General features: G+C 34.7%; 1 protein-coding gene across 4 annotated transcripts in view; it reads right to left on the minus strand.

The window, feature by feature from the left end:
* Positions 1–312: 312 nt before the first annotated feature.
* Positions 313–24,160, minus strand: part of CFAP299 (cilia and flagella associated protein 299) — a 692,782-nt gene continuing 668,934 nt past the window's right edge. For all 4 annotated transcript variants that reach the window (XM_063809506.1, XM_063809505.1, XM_001144179.7 and 1 more), the window contains 2 exons: positions 19,617–19,746; positions 313–546 (listed from right to left, as the gene is read on the minus strand). In XM_063809506.1, coding sequence (XP_063665576.1) covers positions 451–546; positions 19,617–19,746 — 226 coding nt within the window. In that variant the 3' untranslated portion in view covers positions 313–450. The remainder of the gene's footprint in view (positions 547–19,616; positions 19,747–24,160) is intronic.

Here is a 24,160-nt window from a genome sequence, read left to right on the forward strand (position 1 = left end):
CATCATTTCATGGGATATTGCAGATTTTACTTACTTGTTTAGTACTATTGAAAACCTTGTATGCCAATTTGGGACCCCTTAACAGTCAATATTCAATGATTTTAGCAGCCAGCACTGCCATATGGCAAAAGCTTGGTCCATTCAATTTAGCAATAGTGGGATCTGGAACTTTTTTTTTTTTTTTTTTAATTCTGAGCTACATAATAGTCACCAATTTCTGTATCTTTGAAGTAGCACCAAAATTCTCTCCCATGAAATGTTGCAATCAGCTTAGAGGCTATCTGTATAATAAAAAGACAGTCAATATTACAGTTTTCTTTCTAACTTCTTTATTAACTTTATTGTTCTAATTTGCCTTCCAGCTACAGGGCTCATTTATTATTCTAATTTGCTCTGTCTACGGAATTTATTTAAATTTAGCAAATTATTAGGAAATTAACATGTTGGTACTTAAGTCTTCCTTCTGGAAATGTGGTCAAAAATGACAGCTTGTATGTAGAGTTCTGTCAGGATAGGGATTCTAGTAGAGTTGTCACCTGGCTGCGCCTAAAATACATAAATTACATTGTTAGTCAAGTCTATAAAAATACTTGGCCTTTTTTTAAATTTTTTTTTATTTTTTTGCTTTATATTGCAGAAAACAAAACTAGCAAGTTTGTTTCCACGGAGATATATACATGTTTTCCCCCTAGTCTTTTTCTCAGGAGTGAACATAATTCCAGTTAGGAGCTTTGGAATTATGATTGGGTTGTGATATTGAAAATGCCCATGATCAAAGCAGTGACACAGGATCATGCTTGTCTAGACTCTGCTGAACCCCATGAGTCACTAACTTCAGAATTCCTAGCGAAAGGCTTTACAAACACATGTGACTTCAGGGTAATAATTCAAAAAGAATCCTATCTTGATTTCAAGTTTGTCAAATAAAATGTCTCAAGTCTGGGATTGATTTAGACCAGTGGAAGTGCCTGTCCATGGTGGGTTTTACATAAAGCATCTTTCTTATCACTTTAAAAACTACTTGATCTGCTTTTTTTTTCTTCCTTCAAATTATAACCTTTTAAAAGGATTTCATCTTTTTTAAAAAAATTAGCATAGTTTATCATACTGATAGGCTTCTAGAAAGCCTCTATGGAAATAAGTATTTGCTAATGTGGTATTGATAAGGGAGAAGAAAGAAGTTTGGGTAAAGCTGATGCTCAGAGGAGAAAAAAAATGATTCTAAAAGAGTTGCACAGTATGTACAATTAGAAAATTTTAGTTACCAGGCCTTTTGTATATTTGATGTAGAAAAGAATGATATTATTTGCTCTCTCTTCTAAGAAGAGATAATTAGAAATTTAGAATTGAGGATAAAGAGAAGTTTTGGTATTGCCTTTTCCATATGGTACTTAATTTCTTGTGCTAAACAAAAAAGTGGGTGTCCTGACTGTGCCCCCATCTAAGTTAGTTTTGCTTTTTATTGTTTTTGTGCTATTTTACAACTCTTTTTTTAAATTTTATTATATTAGTATTATACTTTAAGTTTTAGGGTACATGTGCACAATGTGCAGGTTAGTTACATATGTATACATGTGCCATGCTCTTTAAGTTGTATAAAACTGATAGTAATGGAAAATATCTTGCCCACAAAGATGCAAAATAATTGTGCCCAGTGGAATTCAATTAATCATTGCCCTGTATAGAGACCTATTTTGCAGCTATTTTTATTTCAATTTTCCTTATTCCCTATACAGATATGTTCTGCTCTTCGAATTCTCCTTTGAACTGGTTATAACATCTTACTGGTTTCTTCTATAATTAATGAATTAAATGAAATCTTTTGAAAATTTATGTTATAGCTGCATGAGAGTTATTTACACCCCTTTAAAAATTATCTTGTAAATATTTTGGAGGTTCTTCAGCCAATAGTCAGTGGATTCCTCTTATAGATGAATAACCTACATGCTGGAGAAAGTTGTACCCCTGGGGGCTTAAACCCAGACTCCCAAAGGTAAATCCCCAGTAGCAATAGAAATTTAACTTTGCAGATCTTCTGTTTCTTTCTGTATTTTCCTTTTTGGCTATTTTTGTGTTTTGTTTTTGTCTTTGGAGCTCTTACAATTGATATATTATTTCCTACTGGTGACAGCAGTGATTCAGAACATTGTGGGCTAGCCATTGTTATTTCTGTAAATGGATTAATGGATTAGAGAGATTTATTCCCCTTGTGTGACAGACAATAATCTTTTTTAAAGTATTTTATTTTTATTGGTTGTTATTTGTCTATTTTGAGCTCAAATTAAGATTCTTGCGCCCATCAGGAAAAAGTACAATGCTTTGATATATGAACTGGTGATTTTTCTGTGTTTACTTTTGATATGTGGTTAATACTTAGATCTGAAGTTATAAGCAGTCTTGTGTCTGTGTGTCTAGATGCTTATAATTTAGAAAGACCTTTATCTCTTTTTGGATGAGTGCATAATATTTTCCTCTCTCTGGAGGGTAATGAATTAGGTTAAAATGTCTCCTAAATTAAAGAATCTCTGTTCTGATTGGCCTATAGAGTTCTTATATAAATACATTCTTATATAAATCAAATAATCATAAAATTCCAAAAATTAGGAAATTAAAAGCTATAGTATTTTAAATTGTGCTATACTTAATAACTTATTTTTACAGAAACTCACAAATGTTTTTAAAATTTAAGTTCACATAATCACAGTAAATCTTTGGTGAACAAGACTAATGTAATAATTTTTGTTCAAAATAAGCAGCTATGTTCTATGATTTATCAGTGTTAGGTTTAATATAAACAACATTTTATTCTACTTGGGTTTGTTTTTCTTGAACTTACTTAGGTCTACTAACTAACAATATGCCTACACAATATTTTAGATAATGAAAACTATAAATTTATATTCAACTAAATTGAATCATTATTCAGACAACTTTATTCCAACAGTAATTGTGTGTTTTTTTTTCTTTTAACAAGTCAGCTTGAATATAGGTCCCAAGATCCTTAGGCAACACATAACCTTAGACTGATATTAAGTTGAATTATAAAATGAATACTCGCTTGATATATAGATGATTTCTAACTAAGATAGGAGACCAACAAATTTGATGCCTAATTATTAGGCATAATTTTCAGTTTATTTACTTTTGCTTATATCCTATAGAATGTGTTTGTTTTGAGTCCTGTTAATGAATGTATTAATTTTGTCTCTTTAAAAAGGTATGTGTGTGGCTATTGAAAGTTGCAATATAAACTTCGCTCATCTTTTAAAATGTTTGTGGAAGATAGGCAATTCTTAATTATCAGCCCCTAGTTTTCTTCTTGAAATAGAAGTTGCTTTGGTAAAAAGTCCTTTTAATATGAATAGTTAAGACTACACTGTGAGAATAGGGACAGACTGACACAACTGTCTATGTCCTTTTGTGTTTCAAAGAGAAAATAATTTCGTCCTATTGTAGTGGTTTTGTAGTAGTATATAATAGTGGGGATATATAGAGTAGTGGTTTTCAGGCTTCCCTCCCTTGATTCTCCCAGTCTCAGAACCTCTGTACAATCTTGGGACTTATTAAGGACCCTAAAATCTTTCACTTATGTAGTTGATAGATGTTAATATTTTCCATATTGAAAGTTGAAATTGAGAACTTTAAAAATAGTTACTGCTTCATTTGATCATAGCAATGACAAACATATTGAAGTTTTAACAGAAATAACATTTGAGGATTAATATAAAAATGGTTTTGTGCTCATGGATCCCCTGAAAATTGCAGTGACATGAAAAAGCAAAATGAAGAGTAAATTTTGGAAATATATTTTACTTGCCTTAATTCATAATACCTGAGTCTGAAAAGAAGCTATGAGATGTGCTACAATTTTAGTAAAATTTGCCCAATCTTGATGGGCTTGTTTTCTTAGCTTACTATTTGCCTACTACATGAAAGGCTTTTTTTTTTTTTAACTTCCTATGTAATCTGCCTAGATAGATAGCAAAAATTTTGTCTTATAAAAATAATTTTCTGTGCTTTATATTGAATTTGTTACATCCCTGATTATTTAAGGAAAAGAATTCAAAGAACAGTTTTCTCACATATAAAGAGCTAAGGTTCTTTACAACCGTGTTAATGTATATGTTTATTTTTTAATATTTTATTGTTTTAAGTATGTACTTACTGTTAACTCATTATTATTTCTCTGGTACCCTGATCTTATTTTAATCAAATGTCCAAATGTCCTCTATTATTTTTTTCTGATTTTTGCCATTCATAATTGGATCTTAAGTATAGAAAAATTACTAAAACAGTCAGGATATCTTTTACACTTAAAACTATCTCTGAGATTTCCCAGATGGCCCTTCAAAAATATCACAAAGAGTTATTCCTTTACCTTTGCAAAGAGGTGCTAAAAATAATTAGTTTTATTTGTGGAATTCCTTGGGAAGAATTTTCAAATCAGAAGAGATGCTTAGCCTTACTTATTTAAATTGAATAGGCATAATGTTATTAACAAAAATATTTCAGAAATTTTATATGCTTTATGAGAAGTTCCTAAATTTTTTTTTCATTGCCCTTTCTGCTTTACTTGTTTTTAACCTAAAGGAAAATAATGATTGTAATTCTTGGAAATATTTCCATCAGGTTTTTCTATATTTATCAGAGTTGTAGCAGTGTTTTGCCTAATGACATTAGACAACAACAGTATGTTGTCAGTCATAATTTCAGCTACTGTTTAAAAAATACAAATGTTTAGGCCTTATGTACACTTACTAAATTTCTTTACTTGGTTTCTTGTATTAGCAATTATGTTTTAGTGTTATCTATGTCTTATATCTATCTCAAGACTTATTCCTCTGTAAAATTATTTTCATCCATTTTTTGAATCAGATATATCATTCACAGACTTCTTTGAAAATAGATTTAATCACTATCCTTAGAGATGTTTCTAACTAAGATAGGAGACCAACAAATTTGATGCCTAATTATTAGGCATAATTTTCAGTTTATATACTTTTGCTTATATCCTATAGAATGTGTTTGTTTTGAGTCCTGTTAATGAATGCATTAATTTTGTCTCTTTAAAAAGGTATGTGTGTGGCTATTGAAAGTTGCAATATAAACTTTGCTCATCTTTTAAAATTGTCTTTTGCAGTGGCTTTATTATCATTGCTTGGCATACCACAAAAAGAACTAAATTTCCTTGTCTGTTGCATTATTCTTACTATAAACTCTCACCAGACTGCTCACATTTGAAAATTATTAGTAATAAGTCCACAACAGTGATTTTAGGTCCCTGTAGTTTATTGATAGTACTGTTTTACTCTGCTGCTTCTCTGAAGTCTCTCTTCCAGGTTATAATCCAGAATTTATGTCTTCAACAAAGAACAGTCTTAGAACCTCATGGAAGATAACTACCAGGTACTTTAAGTATTGACACCGCAAAGCTGAGCTGACATTGGTTAGACAGCTTTCAGATTGCACCATGAGTGGACTGAGTCAGGATTTCCAGGACCCATTGTAGGCCAAAGCAGAGGGCTGCATATGATGCACAAGATTCAGCAGAGTAGGAATTAAAATTGTAATAAGACTGAATGCAGTAATGAGATAATTTTCTTATGGTTATTCATTTGGGATATTGTTGATATTGTCTTAATGTTTCATTTTTCAGATAAATAAGAACACCCTTTCTCCTTCTTCTTAAGAAATCTGTAACCCATAGAAATTTAGTAGAATCTACTTTATAAAATGAAAGGAAACATTTGAAAATGACATGTGATTTTCATTTATTTCTCTAGGACTCAGAAATTCTTATCGAGTCTTTTTACTTTCCATGGCCATTTAGTGATCTGCATCAGTTCAGTAAGAAGTTGTCATCCTTTTTACCAGGATGTAATTGTACAAATTATAAAACCAAAGCCTTCCCTGTAATGTCATGTTTGAAAACAATGTTCATTGAATCACACAGAAACAGCTACTTTTAAGGAATTAAGTTCGACTTGACTTATGGAGGTAGTATTTACAAAGACCTTCTGGACAAACTGGTCTACTCCTTGGCTTTAATGGTCAAGAATATTGTATACTATGTATAAGTTATCTTAAGGTATTTTGGGACTTTTAGAAGAGAATAATTTACCCAAAGTTACAGGTTTTATAGGTGAAATCTTACGGACAGAGTTTCTTGGATTTAGTTTTCTAGCAGCAGGACGACAAATAATAGAGGGCCTTAAAAGTCCAATTTGAGATTCCTTATGAATACTTCCAGACAGAATTTAATTTAGTATTTGTTCAAAATTGTATAGCCTTAGAATTTACAACGCAAACTTAAGGTGACCTATATGGTAAAATAACACTTTTGAGATACCTATATAAACAGTAAGGCAAACCTAATAAGACCAGCTGCATTTTATGATCAAGAATAACCTTCCCAAAATTATTATGATAAAAAGAGGAAAGGAGACAGACTGCCAGGGAAACTTGTGAAAAACTTTGAAATGGGCAAAAAATCAAACAGTGGGTATCTTGATTACTCACTCATTTAGGTTTTCTCATTTATGATCTATATTACAATTCCACAACTTTCAGAAATTCGATAATAATTCAAATACTTCTTGTCTGTAGTAATGCAAAATAGTTGTGTTCAGTGGAATACAATGCATTTTTGCATTGACGCTTTTTATTTATTTGCAAATTTATTTTAAAATCTGTTTATTCCTTTTTTATGTCTCTGCTCTTTGAATTCTCTGGAATCAGTTGTAAAACCTTACTGGTCCCTCATTAATTAATGAGTTAAAAATCTTTGCCATATATTCACTCTATATCTGTGTGAGAATGATGATTCTATCTTCTTTTAAAAATTGTTTCTTAATAATGTATAAAAAGAGTGCTAAAAACCGTTACACATACACAACAGCAACAGCAAACAATGTAACTGGCTGAGAAAATTCAGCACTTAGAAAGCTCTTCCTTCAAATTCATGGCACTGTAAGGAGCTGTGAAAAGATTACTGCCTGAAACCCATTACTGGGTCCCAGGAGAGATGGGACTCCAAGCCAAGTATAAAATATGGGTAAAACAAGATATTGAAATAAGTCCAACAGTAAAAAGTTACTGAAAAATAATAATTGATGAAACAAAACAAGAAGATTCCAACCTTATTCTACCAAATCCCAGAAGAATTACACATTTAAATGTATGAAAAGAACGATAAACAAATTTAGAAGAAAATATATGTAACTATTTTCCTGATTCTAGTATAGGAATCTTTTTAAATATAGAAGCAATGAAAGCTATCAGAAAGAGGAATCAGTAGTTAGGATCATAGAAAAATTTAAAAATTTTGCATGACAAAACAACTGTAAACTTTAAAAGAATATGAATTTTGGTATGTCACTAAAAATATGATAGCCAAAAGTTTTCTACCCTCTACACATAGAATACTTTAAAAATTTATTTTAAAATTCCCATTAAAACCCTACAGGAAAGTAGGTAGACAGCAATAACAATTGTAGAGAAAAGGAGATTGGGCATGGTGGCTCAAGACTATAATCCCATTAATTTGGGTGGCCAAGGCAGGAGGATCGCTTGAGGCCAGGAGTTGGAGACCAGCCCAGGCAACATACTGTCACTATAAAAAAAAAAAAAAAGAAAATCTTAGGCATGGTGATTAGTGCTTGTGGTCCCAGCTACGCCAGAGGCTAGGGAGGGGAAATGTGCTGGGGTGGAAGTGGGATCATATGAGCCCAGGACTTCTAGGCTACAGTGAGTTTATGATTGTGCCACTGGACTCCAGACAGAGCAAGACACTGTCTCTAAAATAAATATATAAATAAGAATATTATATAGTAGCATGCATATAAAAGAAATTTTCATTTCCAATAGTAATAAAAAATGACTGGAGCAAATAAAAAATGACTCCAAACAAATCTGGACTGTGAAATTAACAGTTAAAAAAGTATGCAAAATAAATAGGGCATGGGAAATGGGAAATTTTAAACAGCTCAGATATAATTGTAAATTGACATGGTCTAACTGCAAAGCAATTTGACAATATCTATCTAAAGCTTTACAAAATACATATATTTTGACTAAGCAGGTTCCATTTTAGAAATCTGTCCTAAGTGGGGGTAAAATCAGAAGCTTGTTTGTAGAGAGTTGTTAATTAAACCGGAGGGAAAGCAGAAACCAAATTAAATTTCCACAAGTGGGAAATTCTTATATCAATTACGAGTAATTCAAAGGATAGAATATTATGTACATTCTTTTTTTGAGATGAAGTCTCATTCTTTCCCCCAGGCTGGAGTGTAGTGGCACAATCTATCTCAGCTCACTGCAATCTCTGCCTCCCAGGTTCAAGTGATTTTTCTGCCTCAGCCTCCCGAGTATCTGGGATTACAGGTGCATGCCACCATGCCCAGCTAATTTTTGTATTTTTCTTTAGTAGAGATGGGGTTTCATGGCCAGGCTGGTCTCTAACTCTTGACATCAGGTGATCTGCCTGCCTCAGCCTCCCAAAGTGCTGAGATTACAGGCATGAACCACAGCGCCTGGCCTATCTACATTATTTTCAATTTGCTTTTTTCACTTAATAGTGTATCTTGAACATCTGCACTAATCCATCAACATCAGTAAATACAGATTTAACTTTTTAAACTGCCACATACTATTTCTTTGTATGCATGTATCATAATTTATTTAACCATCGCCTGGTCATGAACATGCAGATTATTTCCAGTTTTTAACTCTTGCAATGCATGATTATTCTTTTAGAGTTTTCATGGTTTCTAAGGTAATACACTACTAGGAAGCAATTTTCATTCATTGAGCACCTACTCTGTGGCAGGCATTTTGAACATATTCTCTCATTTCATCTTCACAACAAGTCTTTGTAAATGGCTCTAAGTTTTTAGATTTTTACAGATGAGAAGACAGAGGTGAAGTGCTCAAAAGGGTGAAGTAATTTTCCCTAATCACAAAGCTGAAAAGATCTCTGTACCTTCAACTCATTCTAAGCATTGCTCCTCTTAAGAGCTTTGCCCTGCCTGAGCCCTGATGACCATTTCTCATTCCCTTCCAACTTGTTCTGCAGTTCTAGCTGCTTTCAACTTCTCCAAAGTATTTTAGAGAATCCCCAGGTCTTGGAGAATTCTCAAGTGGGATTTATTAATGTACTCAAGCAGGTCTTTGAATAACCTAAAATACGATTATACTACTCTGTATATGGCCATGTGTGCTTTTTTTTTTTTTTTTTTTTTTTTTGATGGAGTCTTGCTCTGTCACCCAGGCTGGAGTGCAGTGGCGCAATCTTGGTTCACTGCAAGCTCCGCCTCCCGGGTTCACGCCATTCTCCTGCCTCAGCCTCCCAAGTAGCTGGGACTGCAGGTGCCTGCCACCATGCCTGGCTAATTTTTTGTATTTTTTAGTAGAGACAGGGTTTCCCCTTGTTAGCCAGGATGGTCTCAATCACCTGACCTCGTGGTCCGCCCACCTTGGCCTCCTAAACTGCTGGGATTACAGGCATGAGCCACCGTGCCCAGCCAAAACTTAACAGATTTTAAAAATAAGATGTTTCCCCCCCCAAATTAAGAACCTATCCCCTTGGAGCAACCTCATATACTTATGAGGTAGTTTTCTGACCTGCCAAGTTGGGGCTGACATTTTTGTTCATTTAACTGTGTTTTTCTTTTCCACTCTTGCTTCAGCTATTTGAGAAAACGTATATATGTTCAGGGCCACCAATGTACATGCCAAAGATATCTCAGCCAGCAATAGCCACTTATAAGTTATCAACATGAGATTTTTCTTTTTTACAAATGGTCTTGGTCTCTATTCATGCTATTGTATTCCATATTCTAATAAAATTCAACTCTCACTCTGCTTTGGGATTTCAATTTTTGAGAAATTATGAGTATTTGCTGGGAGTGGTGAATGGCTGAGAGTCATGGGAATTAACTACTTGTTCAACTGTTGAGACCCAGGAAAAAAACATGTTCTTTCTTTGAACTAGAAATAATCCCTCAACTGTGGTCTTGCACCTGCAATGACACCATGCCTGACTCATGTGTTTTCTGATGCCTGCTTCTGTGTTATTAGTTATCAGGTTTTTAAGATCATAGAGGAAACAATTATTTTGTTCTTATTCAATCATTTCATCTTGCCAGGAAATTAACTTCTACTCTCTTCCATACTTCTTGATTTGAGGTAATACATTTTGTGAGAAAGTGAGAGTGAACTGTGTCTAAAGCTCTCTTCCTCAAATCTCTCCATCCTTATATCCCTAGGCCATATGGGTCCCTTTTACTTTTGGCATCATGTTTGATTAGGTTGCTCTTGGAAATAAAAGCTTAAAACAATAATTTTTCTTTGTCATGTATGCTTAATGGGATATGTATCTTTCTTTTCATTGCATATATTCAGCTCAGATGATGGAGGCTTATCATTTATACTCTCATTACTAAACATTGACATATATATTTATGTATATACATAATTCAAAATTCAAAAAATATATATGTATTTTTTTCTTTCGTGTAGCTTACATTTCTTGTGTTACAGTTCATATATGAGTTCATGCACTGGACACTTATGAACAATGTGCTTATCTCTGGGGGTTGTTCCTTAAATACTGCATATAAAATTAAAGTCAGTTTTTCAGGTCAAGTGGAGGACATGACATTTAAGTTTTAGGAGTTTTAATTCATAAAAGCCAAGCTCTGTTATATAATTTTAATGTATTCCTCAAGGCCATTGATTTTAGCAGTAGTTAGTTGAGTAAATACTTAATTTATATGTGGTGGGCTTTCAGTTCAGATATACCAGGTGATTACCCAGAGGAGAAAATGTTTAAAAGCTACTTAGTATGTGGGTGTTGTAGGGCTATAATCAACCAAACATTCAGTAATTTGGGTAGCAAAACCAGAAAGTTGGCAAGGCCTCAGCTTTAATAACTGTGACTGTGCCACAGTTAAAAAGCAACATTTATAAGAGGCCTCCAAGGAAAATACAGGGGCCAAAAAAGTGGTGTTGGTGATTCAGTAGATATCCCCTGCCCCACTGGCCCAATATTAATTTAGTCTTGTAGTGCAGTTTGCAGAAACATTTCTGAGACGTTGCGGAAGCCATAACCTTGTTTAAAACTTATTCTATTCAGCTTTTTGTTTGCTTGTTTTTCAAAAGGGATTATATATAGCTCCTCCTGTTAAAAGGCAGATTTTAAAACTGAGGACCTTCACTGAAGGGCGAGGTTCCAAGAGATTAAATTGGAACCATCTGCATATAGGACGTAGAAATGTTATGGGTCTCCGTTTTGAGAAGATCAATTTCAAGGCTATGACAGGTTAGGATTTTAGGATCTGGGAGGCAAGGGAAATGAAGAGCAGCCAACGACCTCAGAAGCAGAGGTGGCATTAAACAGGTAATGAACACCTTTCCTACTAATAGTAGCAAGTGCTTGCGTGGGGGTTGCCTGAGAGGGCAGAACAGAGGAGAGAGGAGCTCTGAGAAGATGTTGCTGGAATCTTCCTCTAAATTAAAAAAAAAAAAATGCAGTAAACTATCGCAAGAACAAAAAACCAAACACCACATATTCTCACTCATAGGTGGGAATTGAACAATGAGATCACATGGACACAGGAAGGGGAATATCACACTCTGGGGACTGTGGTGGGGAGGGGGGAGGGGGGAGGGATAGCATTGGGAGATATACCTAATGCTAGATTACGAGTTAGTGGGTGCAGCGCACCAGCATGGCACATGTATACATATGTAACTAACCTGCACAATGTGCACATGTACCCTAAAACTTAATGTATAATTAAAAAAAAAAAAAGAAAGTGCCAAATAAAAAAAAAATGCAAAAACAAAAATGGGTGATATTATTAGTTGAATTTATTTTTAATTTTAAACCTTATGTGTCTAGTCTTTTGCTCAGAGAAAAAGAAAGAATTTGACATATTTGTTTTTAGCACCTGTACAATAATAGACAACAGTGACTACACATTTATTTTTAAAAATAGTGAAGTAATTGCTACTCTCATTTACTCATGCACCTAACATATTGCCGTTACCCTGGACAAATCACCATTTACTCTCGAAAGTTCCTCAAAGAACCCTGAGTGATAATTCATTTATCCACCTACCTAGGCAGAAAAGCACCAGAGTCAATTACTCTGGTAGTTTTTAGCTAAAAATAGCTTTAGCTCTACATATGCTTTCAGTGCCTAAGACCCTAAAATATTTTAAGTTAACCTCAATTTTTTTTTAAGAATTATTTTTGGCCCTACCATTCATTTCTTTAGCAAATATTTAATATTTCAATTTATTCATCCCGCAGATGTTTACTGAACACCTACCATGTGCAGGCATGGAGCTAGCCCTGGTAATACAACGGCAAAATGTCCAGAAAGGGTTCCTGCCCTACATTTAACAGTTTATGCTTTACAAGTTTCTGTCACGTGTATCGTTTCATTTGAGCCTCTAGGCAAATTCACTTCACAAAATGAAGTTCCATGAGGCAGTAATAGCAAAGAATGCATAAAACCTCCCAACCCCTCGCCCACTCTCTAGCCCCCATAATGATCCAAATAAGAAGAAAAAATAGCAGTGATGGTGATTTATTAGCAGAAGCATTTAGTGCAGTTATATCTCATTACACAGCACTCTTTGGTATATGGTCTGTGCTTTCTAGTCCGTGCAGTCCTGGGAATGTGTAATTTCAATGACTTAAAGTTAACACTGTTGCATTACAACATATTTTAAATGAATGAAGTTTGATTGCTTTATGCATATACATTAAGGTGAAGCAACAGCTAAGACAATAGTACTGTGTAAAGCAGTGGATATAAAATCCAGCTAATCTTTAGGGTTACCTGAAGAGGCTTTAAAAATAGAATTTGCTGGGCCTCACCATAGATGGATTCAGTTTGATATCTAAGGGAAGAGCCTGGAGTTCTCTGATTGGTGAATTTGAGAAAGAGAGAGGAAGAGGAAATGCTTTCCTGAATTAATAGGAATTGTTCCTAATCAAGCCAGGGCAGGCTGGGTACTAATAAAGAGCTCTTGTGATAATAGACTACATGCCAAAGTAGCTCACTGTTATGTTTGAACAATTGTGAACAATTTTCAAATAGAGGAGTCTGGGCTTAATAGTCAGGGGTATTGATACAAAAAGAACAAAGAAATAAATCCTGCTAAGTCCATGCACAGTCTACATTGCACATGCCTTCCAAACCTTGTGACACTCAGCATGGATCCAGAAAGTTTTATTCTATAATACTGTTTTTTGTTTCACTAATGTCCTACATCCAATACAAACTATGGGTCTCTGAGATCTTTTCACATGTCTTTTAGTTTGCTTGTTACCAGTGACTTACCAAGCAACTATATTCAAGATGTACTCTACTAGACAGTAAATAAGATAACAAAAAGAGATCTTGCCCTATAAATTTTCATATTTTAATATAATTGATTTTCTTTTGAATTCTAAAAGCACACCAATGAAGTTTAGCCAACAGAAGAGTCACATCACCTCCTTTCAAAATGGATTATGCATTTTCATACTTAGAAATTTTGATTCTAAGTCATTGTGACACAAATAGTGCTGAATCTCCTTGAGGTCTATAGAATGGCAAACACTAATTAGATTTGGCTTCCACTTGTGGTGTTTAGTTATTCTCTCAAGACTTTTCTGCCATGATTCTCCTTCCTACACCTTTGTCTCAACCCTTGTGAACCACTAGAATCACCCATGGTATTTTTGAAAAGTACCAATGCCTAAGCCTTCCACTCAGATCAGTTATCCAGCCTTCTTGGGATGAGGTCAGGCATCATATATTCTAAAGCTTCCTGGGTGATTCTGATATCTGATCTGTGCTGACAGCCTCTCTGTAGCCACAAGGAGGTCCTCTGCCTTCCTTCACAGCCTCATGTTTTGTGCTCCCATGCCTTTGTGCTCCCATGCCTTTGTGCTCCCATGCCTTTGTGCATGATTTTTCTTCCTATCAGAACACCCTTCCTCTCCAGTCCTCATGTACTCACCATACCCACCCTTCCAGACCCAGTTCAAATGCTATCTCTTTCATTAACTTGTTTTTGAATATCCTTGGTCCAAAGTACATTCTGCCTCCCCTGAATTCTTACAGAACTTTTTCTGTCCTCTCAGGTTACTTTCTAGCTTGCCATTTCTATGTGTATATTTTCCCACCCACTCACCAGTTAACCTGTAAGCTTTTTAGGACAAGAAATCTACCTTCCAGATTCACCTTTAAGCTTCATAGTTCTCAACAGTTGCCAAGGAAACATCAAATGAGGAAGAGGGGGGTGGAGGGAAGAATAAAGAGTGGCAGACATCCATCCAGCTCACTTGTGTGCCCTGTACTCATCCAGCAATACTGTCTCTCTCCTCTCTCACACACACATGTTCTTTCTCCCTCTCTTTCTTTTCTGAGTACTGGGGGAAAGTGAGGTCTCTCAAAAACTTTTCTAGATAGATATACATAATATAAGTTCTATCTGTACCTGAATGATCTGGTAGTTGCAATATTGAAAGCATCAACTCAAAATTTGCCAACTATAACAGGACCTCTACTTCCAGTCCTTTTTACTTTTCACCTGGGTTATTGTTATTCTGCTTGTCTTCTCCAGCTTTTCCTCCCTCGTCTGTACTGCTCTACACCTTCTAACATTAAAGCCCAACTTTCATCCTGTTATTTCTCTGCACAAGATGCTTGGAATATTTCCCCATTTCCTATTGAGTCCAGTCCAAGATCTGCCTCAGTCCTGCAGTCAAAGCTTCTGATGACCTCTCCAGGCTTAATTCCCAATTCACCCCTTCAATCCAATGCAGAAGCCAAATTGAACTATTTGGGTTTTCCCTTGTCTGTTTTATACTTGTGAATCTTATCTTGGGTAATAGGTTTAATTCCTGATATTGACTCCCTTTCCCTCCTTATGTGTTCGATTCTCCCCCTCTCTAGTTCAATTTCTGTTTTTTATTTTTTTATGATCCTGCTTCTTTTTGTTGTTGTTGTTGTTGTTGTTTTTAAATTTTATTATACTTTAAGTTTTAGGGAACATCTAGTTCAATTTCTAATCATCCTTTAAGTCCCCACTAAAAGTTTACTTCCTCCATTATCACTTAACATTATCTCCAATGCTCTCCCTTCACCATTGCTTTCCACTAGCTCCTGTCCCCAGATCAAAAATCATCTCTTCTTTCACTGAATTCCAAAAGTATTTCTCTCCTGTGCAATGTATCATTTTCTGTATTATACTGCAGTTATGTTTTGACTTATTTCCCTAAAAACACTAAGAGCACTTAAAGGGCAAAGATTGAAGTCTTGCTCATCTTCACCTCCCCATGTGACTCATAATATTTAAGCTTCATTGATGGTTTCTACTAATAATTAACTGTTGACTGTCAGTGAGTCATTTAATCTGTTGAAGTCTGTTCATAAATCAAAATCATGTTCTAATTCAATAATCTTAATTCGAGATAGTTTAAATTATATATTTCTGGGACTGCACAAGAAGGTATGAAAGCATAGACCAAAATAAAGATTTCTGCATAGTTCCTACAAAATCTGATTTCAGCAATAAATTCTTGCATTTTTTGTGACTTATTTGGGTTAATATAGGGAAAATGACTATACCCATTTCTGCTATCACTGCTATATCAAATGACTAACATAATTTACTCATTAACTTTTAATTGGTGTAGCACTATTACTATTATTATTATTGTTATTATTGCTTTTGGAGGGAATGATCCATTCAATCATCAATTCAATGAATATTTATCAAATATTCATTAGCAAGGCATTTTTCCAGGTGATGGCCTCTCAGAAATGGGAAGTGAGAATAGCTGGTGTAACTAAGAAATATATATATATATTGTTGTAACTATTGTATACAATCTCTCTCTCTCTCTTTCTTGCCTTATTAGTGGTTCATGCCAGTTTTAGACCACTTATGCTATGGTAAGACTCAAAGCAAACTATCCCATGGTTAGTGTTTTTGAAAAGCAAAAAAAAAGTGTATTTAAAAAATTTGTCCAAATAATATATTGGACAGACTGCAAAGTGCTTCCATTTAATTCTTCTAAAGATAATACACTGGAAACATTTTGGTGGGTGTGAATCACTCAAACAAGCATTCTTCACTCAAAAATAGAAACTTGGCTTATTTGTTCCAGATGTTATACAGCTGCAGGGAAGTTAAAGCCAGTGGTCCTGTTTTCAATGCAACCAAACTCTTATTGCATTTGGAATTTCCTAACCAATGAACTCATATTACTTGTTGTAAGACCTGCACAAGTTTCTGTTTCCACTGTTACCATTCCCAAACAACTGCCTTTCATGGGAAACATACTTCAGAATTAATGAGTCCACATCTGTGTTGGACAAAGTAAACACATCCTGTTTATCACTGTTTCCACCTTTCATTTATCTTGACCTCTTTAATTTTAAGCATAAAGTATTTCAAAGAGGGTACATGAAGGAGAAGAAAAGGAGAGCTGAGTTGCTCTTACAATATTTTACAGCTCTTTAACTACTGGAGTTATGAGATGTTCACCTTAGGAAGGATTTCAATAAAAATTGCTAAGAAAAATATTGACTATAAAAATGTAATTTCTATCAATATGTATTCGTAGTTATTAAAGTAACTGCAGATATTTATTTTGCTTATTTCTTGGTTCTTCCTTAGGTCTATAAGAAATTTTATGTTGGATGCATGAAATACAAAAGATCTTGGATCTTTGAAGAAAGAATAAGTTAAGAAATTTTGTAGCAATGTACAATACATCTTGTCCACAATAATTAAAATATATAAGTGTCTTTCTACTTATTTTTTGAGAACAGAATGCCGGATGTTTTTAGACTATTGACTTTTTATGGAGATTTTTTCTCAAACTGCAGTTCATGAACAACCTGTAGCAGAATCACACAGGCTTCTTATTAAAATATGTACTTCTGGTCCCAGTCGAGGCAGAATCTCTAAAAACTGGGCCTGGTACTTTAAAGGAACTCTAGAGATCAGAAAGAAACAAAACAAACAACAACACAACAACTACAACAACTCTCTATCTTCTAGTTGTGACCACTAAAACCCAGGGAAGTTGAGTGAATTTATCAAGGTCATGCAGCCAATTAATAGTAAAGCCTAGGACTCTGTTTACTAATGCTGAGACCAACATTTCTTTTCATAAGTCTACTATTAATTTTTACTTTCCACAAGATAAAATTAAAATTTAAAGAAATATATGTATCCAAATGTTGTTGTATGTCTCGCCTAATAATTCTTACTCTTACCACTCATTAACCAAATGCTTGCTCTTTATTCAAGAGTTGGAAAAATATTTCTTCAAATTTATCATAAAATCTAATCAAAATCTTTCAGAAAAAAGGAGACAAATGTTATATGTCATACTGAAATCTCATGGTTGACTATTTTGGAAGTTTGAGTTTCAGTTAAAATTATTTGAACCATGTTTAAGCAACAGTTCGCATTCAATAATGATTCCCCAAAGACTGTAAAAACTACAATTCATGACATGCATTCTTGAAATATGCCATTAGTTAAAATACAGCCCTAAAATAGTTTAAATATGATGTCATTCAAAATTGATTCAAATATTTGTTTCACACATCTTAACAAGAGCGTTCATAATTTAAAATCTTTTCTTATTTATATAGTTTAGACTTCTAAGGAAATGACTCTGGAAATGCTATTTATTAAGTTTTCTGTACTTTGTCCCTACTGATCTCATTTTGACACCCATAAGTAAAGAAGAGCCACTAGAGAGAAGGTATGTTGATAAAGTACTCTGGTATTCATAGATTCATAATAAATACAGCCCTAAAAACTCTCTGATCCAGTACTTCATTTCACTAATGAGAAACCTGAGACCAAAAAAGAGTATTGTTATTTTGAAGGAGATAGCATTGTGTTAGAACCTGCCAGTTGTCTACTTAAACCTCTCTTCTCCCTGTCTCAGAATACCTGTTTTTAGCTGGGTGCATTGTCATTTGAATTAAGATTATATTTCCCAGCTTTGCATGTAGCTAATCATCTCCATAAGACTAACTTCTTACAATGGAACATAAGTGATGGTTTGTGCAGTAGCTTTTTGGAAACTCCCTTTAAAGGCATCAGGGGAATGTTCTTTGTACCCTCTCAACCCCATCCAGGCATTATGTTTTGAATGTGGTTGTTTTGGCTGGAGACCTATTTTGGCCCAAGAAAATGAGGATCACCCTGGCCCAGATGACTGTGGAGCTGTCATTTAAACCTTGGACTATCACCATCTACACTTACATGTGGAAGAGAAAGCAGCTTCTATCGTGTTTAAATTACTATCTTGGCATTTCTGATATTTGTAGCTGTATCTCATTTCAGGTAATCATCTATTTCTTGTTACAGAATTATGGTCATTAATTCTTTAAAGACATGGTTATTTAGCATTTTTTTTTTTATTTGAGACGGAGTTCTGCCTCTCAGGTTCAAGCCATTCTCCTGCCTCAGCCTGCTGAATAGCTGGGATTACAGGCATGCGCCACCATGCCTGGATAATTTTGTATTTTTAGTACAGATGGGGTTTCTCCATGTTTGCCAGGCTGGTCTCAAACTCCTGACCTCAGGTGATCTGCCCGCCTCTGCCTCCCAAAGTGCTGGGATTACAGGTGTGAGCCACTGCGCCTGGCCTATTTAGCATTTTTTATGTGCAAGGAACTGTACTAAGTGGATATGAAATACAGACTGGATTTTTGACTTTGGTTTTCTAAAAACTTTTGGAAAAGTTTTTATAACCTGACCCCCCTTTCCTTTGGCCCATCCTTGTCCATATTCCACGTGTATCAAACAATTTTTATTTATTTTACTATGAAAGAATCTTTTTCTTGCTTTTGGATTTTAGACTGACACTTTCATGTGAATAATAGTTTTCAAAATTTAAAAACAACAACAAAATGAAACCCACCGATACAAGTCAAACACATAATGACTTCAAGCAAAGTTTTAACTTTCATCCCGAGACATAGGACAAATCATAATAAAAAGTCATGATTCAAAGGCAGTCTTTGAAAATATGCAAGATGTAAATATTTTTCTTTGAACAAATTCAAAATATCATGAGACATGTCTTTAAAATATTTAAATAAAAGTGTTTTCCAAATTAACACTTAGAAATACATTAAGAGCCAAACCATTTTTAGTGTTAGTCACATACACAGAGGGGTATTAGAATTCTGGGTACAAATGTAAGGTGAGAGTCTCCCTTCTCTGAATGACCCTCCTCCCCACTAACAGCAACAAGTGGCTGGACATCTCCAGGATCGGGGGAAGCACATGCGTGGCCTACTGGCTCCCTGGTGCAATTCTGTGCTAGGCATGGAGAAGTGTTTCCACTTGTGAGTTCTATTTAAATTCCCCCTAAACTCTTTCTTATTAATTTCTAATAATTTATGAAGCTATGGAGTGTTTTTTAAAAGGTAGTACATGCTCTAAGTTTCAAAATGTTATTTCCTTTCTAAATTTAACAACTTAAGAGTGTCAAATATTTAACAGATTTTTTGAATAGTGGCAGAAATACAATAACATGTGAAGAGATAACTAACTAAGTGTAAAAGAAGAATTACCTTTGGGTCCACATTAAGAATTTTTCTGTCTCTTTTGTATCTGAAAAGTAAGCCTTCTGGATTATCGGCAATCACTTGATAGTTGGGACTTGAATTACAAACAGCAATATCAGCGTCCCAGTTGTAAAAGCTATAAAAATAAACTTTTATTAGGAATTAAGATGTATAATGCATTAAATTGACAAATACAGTTTAAGAACTATTTGAGGAAGTTCAGTCATAAGATAAATGGATACAAACATGCCATACAACCATGTAGAACACATTTGAGATTAAAATTCTTGCACAAGAGATTAGATTGGGTTATTCCCAAATCATTTAGATACATATTTATGATGCTTTTGCATGATTTTCTGGACACTTCTAAGACCTAGGGCCTATTACAGTACTATTACATTCCCAGGAAGTCAAGATGAAAATTGATGCAATTTAAGGCTATTTGTTCTAGTTCAGGTTCTTCAGGGTATTAAGAGACTGTTTACTGGAAGGGGGGGCTCACTAAATCACCTCTTTTCATTCAAAACAATTCCAAATAAATTCACTTCTTTCAGGCTCCGCTTTTTTTCCTCAATAATATGTTTCTCAGGGAGTGAGGAAACTATTTATCTTTGAGTGGTTACCGTGAGCCAAACGTGATGTGATCTATGCTATCACAACCCCCATATGAAGTTGCTTTCATTTTATGGACAAAGCAAAACGACTCGGGGAGGTCAACTAGCATCATTAAAGTCTTGAAACTAATATGCCACAGGGCTAATATTTCAACCAAAATTTGTATGTTTCAAAGCATACATATGCCACTTTCTATTTTTCAATATTGCCTTCAAGTATTATTTATTTATTTATTTATTTATTTATTGAGATGGAGTCTTGCTCTGTCTCCAGGCTGGAGTGCAGCGGCGTGATCTCAGCTCACTGCAACCTCCGCCTCCTGGGTTCAAGCAATTCTCCTGCCTCAGCCTCCCAAGTAGCTGGGACTACAGGTGTGCACTACCACGCTCAGCTAATTTTTGTATTTTTAGCAGAGATGGGTTCCACCATGTTGGCCAGGATGGTCTCGATCTTTTGACCTCGTGATCTGCCCACCTTGGCCTCCCAAAGTGTTGGGATTACAGGCATGAGCCACTATGCCCAGCCCATTTTATTTTTATATTTTGTACGGAAACTTCCTATTTTTTCTACATTCTGTTTTGTACTTACTTGTCAGAAATGAATGCAATACTGTCATATGAATTGAAAGAATCCTCAATATATTTACACTTATTTTTACATATCTTATAAAATATAAAATAAAAATCTACTTATTTTTATGTATCTTATTCCTACTAATGCATTTCTAATACTATATTTGCTTTTAAAATGATGGTCACAGAAATAACACAAACCAGGGTGCCTCTCAAATGTTTGTAATATTTATTTTTAATGATATTCTTCTGATCCTGTTTCTAGGTCGTTTTGCCCTCTATTACTCCCTTTCTTTTTTGAAAAGAGAAAGTTTCATTGTTTAAACTTACTGAATTATATTGTTTTCTGAGGCATCATTATTACCACTTTCATATTATTACCTAAAAGTGCAATGTTTACTCTCAAATTTTTCAATATTTAGAAACGATTGATTGTATAGATCATATATTTATGTCACTGGGAGGGGGGCATATCAGTGAGAACAATTTTCTTTCCCTACTACCTTTTCTATGTCCAGGACATAGAATGTCTGCCCTACTGAGGCACAGAGTAAGAAAAAGGAATTTTCCAAATATCTTTGTCTGTTTAGTCAATTCTCCCTAAGAAAACAGGAATGACTATGTGATTAGTGAATTGAGAATTGTGCATTCACGGCCTTTTAGGCCCTCAACTTAATAAGCCTTCACAAGTGAAGTTTAAGATGACAGGCTCAGCCCCCCAGTGGAGTGATTGCAGCAGATGATTCTGTAGCATTGGCAGTCAATTCAATGGTGAAGGCATTAGAAGCCAATTTGACTACGCAAGCTGGATTTTCTAATTCAGTTTAATTCATAATAAAAAATATACTTTGATATCCATATTACTGACTTTTCAGTTAGGATATTGCCAAATTGGAGTGGGGAATATGGGTGTGATTTTCAACTGTACATATATTCTCCTTCAATAATTATTTATGAGATATATAGATATAGATAATTCTACCAAAATACTTGAGTCAGAGATGTGCTTAGAGTGGCATGGTTTATATTACACATTCCTATCTTGTTGCTCAGACCCCAAATTAAAAGTCTTATTGAAGTCCAGGAAGATTTTTATATAAATGTTTTCTACATAAAAAAAGTACATTTGTACAGCACATGATTCTTTTGATGAAGACATTTTGGTTGTTTCATCAATACTTTTGTTCTCCTAAGCAGAGATGGAAAACAGGCTTTTTATAGTAGCTGATAATTATTAGTATTTAATAAAAATAAATAATAATTATCTAATAATGGTCATGTGCTAGGTACCATTATAAGTCTAATGAATCTATTATCTCACTTAATCTTATCACCAAATCCATGGAGTAGGTATAAAATATCCATTGTATCCATGTAGAACTGACAGGAAAATGACCACTTGGATTCCAACGTTAAAGACTGACTCCAGAGCCTGCACTGACTAACGCATGTACTCTTTGTCCCACGTACTACTGGTTGTGACTACACTACCTGAAGCTCTGTAGCATATATGACTGCTGATCAAAATACAAATTTTCAAATTTTTCTTGGTAGACCTCCAGACTACAACCATGGTCTCTCTTGCAGTGTAGCCACGTAATAGCAATTTAGTCAATGGAACAACTATTTTCCACTACTAGTATGGGCCCATCAAAAACCATCCATGTTCTTTTTCCCATCCAGCTAGCTGGATGAAGATGATAAATTTGAAAGCCATTGATATGGTTTGGATCTGTGTCCCTTCCCAAATCTCATGTTGAATTGTAATCCCCAATGTTGGAGGTGGGGCCTGGCAGGAGGTGATTAGATCATGGAGGCACATTTCCTTCTTGGTACTGTCCTCACGATAGTGACTGAGTTCTTGTGAGATCTGGTTGTTTAAAAGTGTGTACACCTCCCTTGTCTCTTTCTTCTTCCTGCTCCAACCATGTAAAGTGCCTGTTCCCACTTTGCCTTCCACCATGAGTGAAAGCTCCCTAAGACCTCCCCAAAAGCATGTGCTGCCATGCTTCCTGTACAGTTTGCAGAACCATGAGCCAATTAAACCTGTTTTTTTTTGTTTGTTTGTTTTGTTTTTTTTAAATAAACGACCCAGTCTCAGATGTTTCTTTATAGCAGTGCGAGAACAGACAAATACAGCTGTAGCTGTATGTGAAAGATATTTGGACTTTGGAGAAACGTAAGGACAAATAGTTGAGCTAGTTGAGAAAAATCTCCTATGACAACTATGTTGCTTTAAATCTATGAAATTTTCAATTAAACAAGCATTTAACTAGTATGCAGTATATTCCATTTAGGTCCTGTAATTACGGTTTCTACAAAATAAAACATGTTCATGTTCTGAAATAAAACATATTTTATTTCAGAAACACAGTGGTCTGGCACAGTGTTTCTTAAACTGAGATCCATGGCAAATTTCTGGTAGTGTGAATTCTCTCTGAGCAGTTTAATATATGTAAACTATAAATATAGTCAGCCCTTTGTATTCCACAGATATGAAATAAAAACCCGGGATTAAAAATATTTGGGAAAAAATGTGTCTTTATTGAACATGTACAGACTTTTCTTTGTCATTATTTCCTAAACAGTACAGTGTAACAACTATTTATACAACATTTACATTGTATTAGGGTTTAAGTGATCCAGAGATGACTAAAAATATAGAGGAGGATGTTCATAGGTTATATGTAAATATTACACAATTTTATATTAAGGACTTGGGTATTCATGGATTTTGCTACCTATGGGAGGCCCTGGAACGAATCCCCCACAGAAACAAAGGGAAAACTGTATATTCTGAATTATCTAGATGATCATTTTATTACTCATTACAGAACTATATCATCTCAGTACCTATCTGTGTGCTTATATTTACCATTGTCTTCATGTCAAATTAAAATAATTGAATTAGGCCTTCAACTGATTAGGGCACAGTAGTATGTAACTGAGTAATTTGTATATATATTTACAAGGTATAATTTTTTAGGACAGAGAGATATTAGTACTTAAAGGGAATTTGTACAAACGAAAATAAACTGAAAAAACTCACGAAGGTAACTTTTTGTGAAATGAAAATATTTTATTGAAAAGTAAAAAGGCCAGAGGGACATCAGCAAGATAATGGAATAAGAGACTCCAGCCCTCACTCCCCCACAGCAACAGCGATTTTAACAATGATCTAGGAACTGTATGCATCTGTGGGAAACTGGAAGTCCAGTGGAGAGATTCTAGAACCCCGTTCATGGAAAAAAAGTTTGAAGATAAACACACTGAAGTGGGTAAGAACAGTTACACTTTACCCACATCATCTAAGGCAGCATAGCCTAGGGCCAAGGGAGATCCCGCAGGCCCATGATTTCT

This window comes from Pan troglodytes, chromosome 3, assembly GCF_028858775.2.
Source record: "Pan troglodytes isolate AG18354 chromosome 3, NHGRI_mPanTro3-v2.0_pri, whole genome shotgun sequence".
In the NCBI taxonomy this organism is placed as follows: Eukaryota; Metazoa; Chordata; class Mammalia; order Primates; family Hominidae; genus Pan; species Pan troglodytes.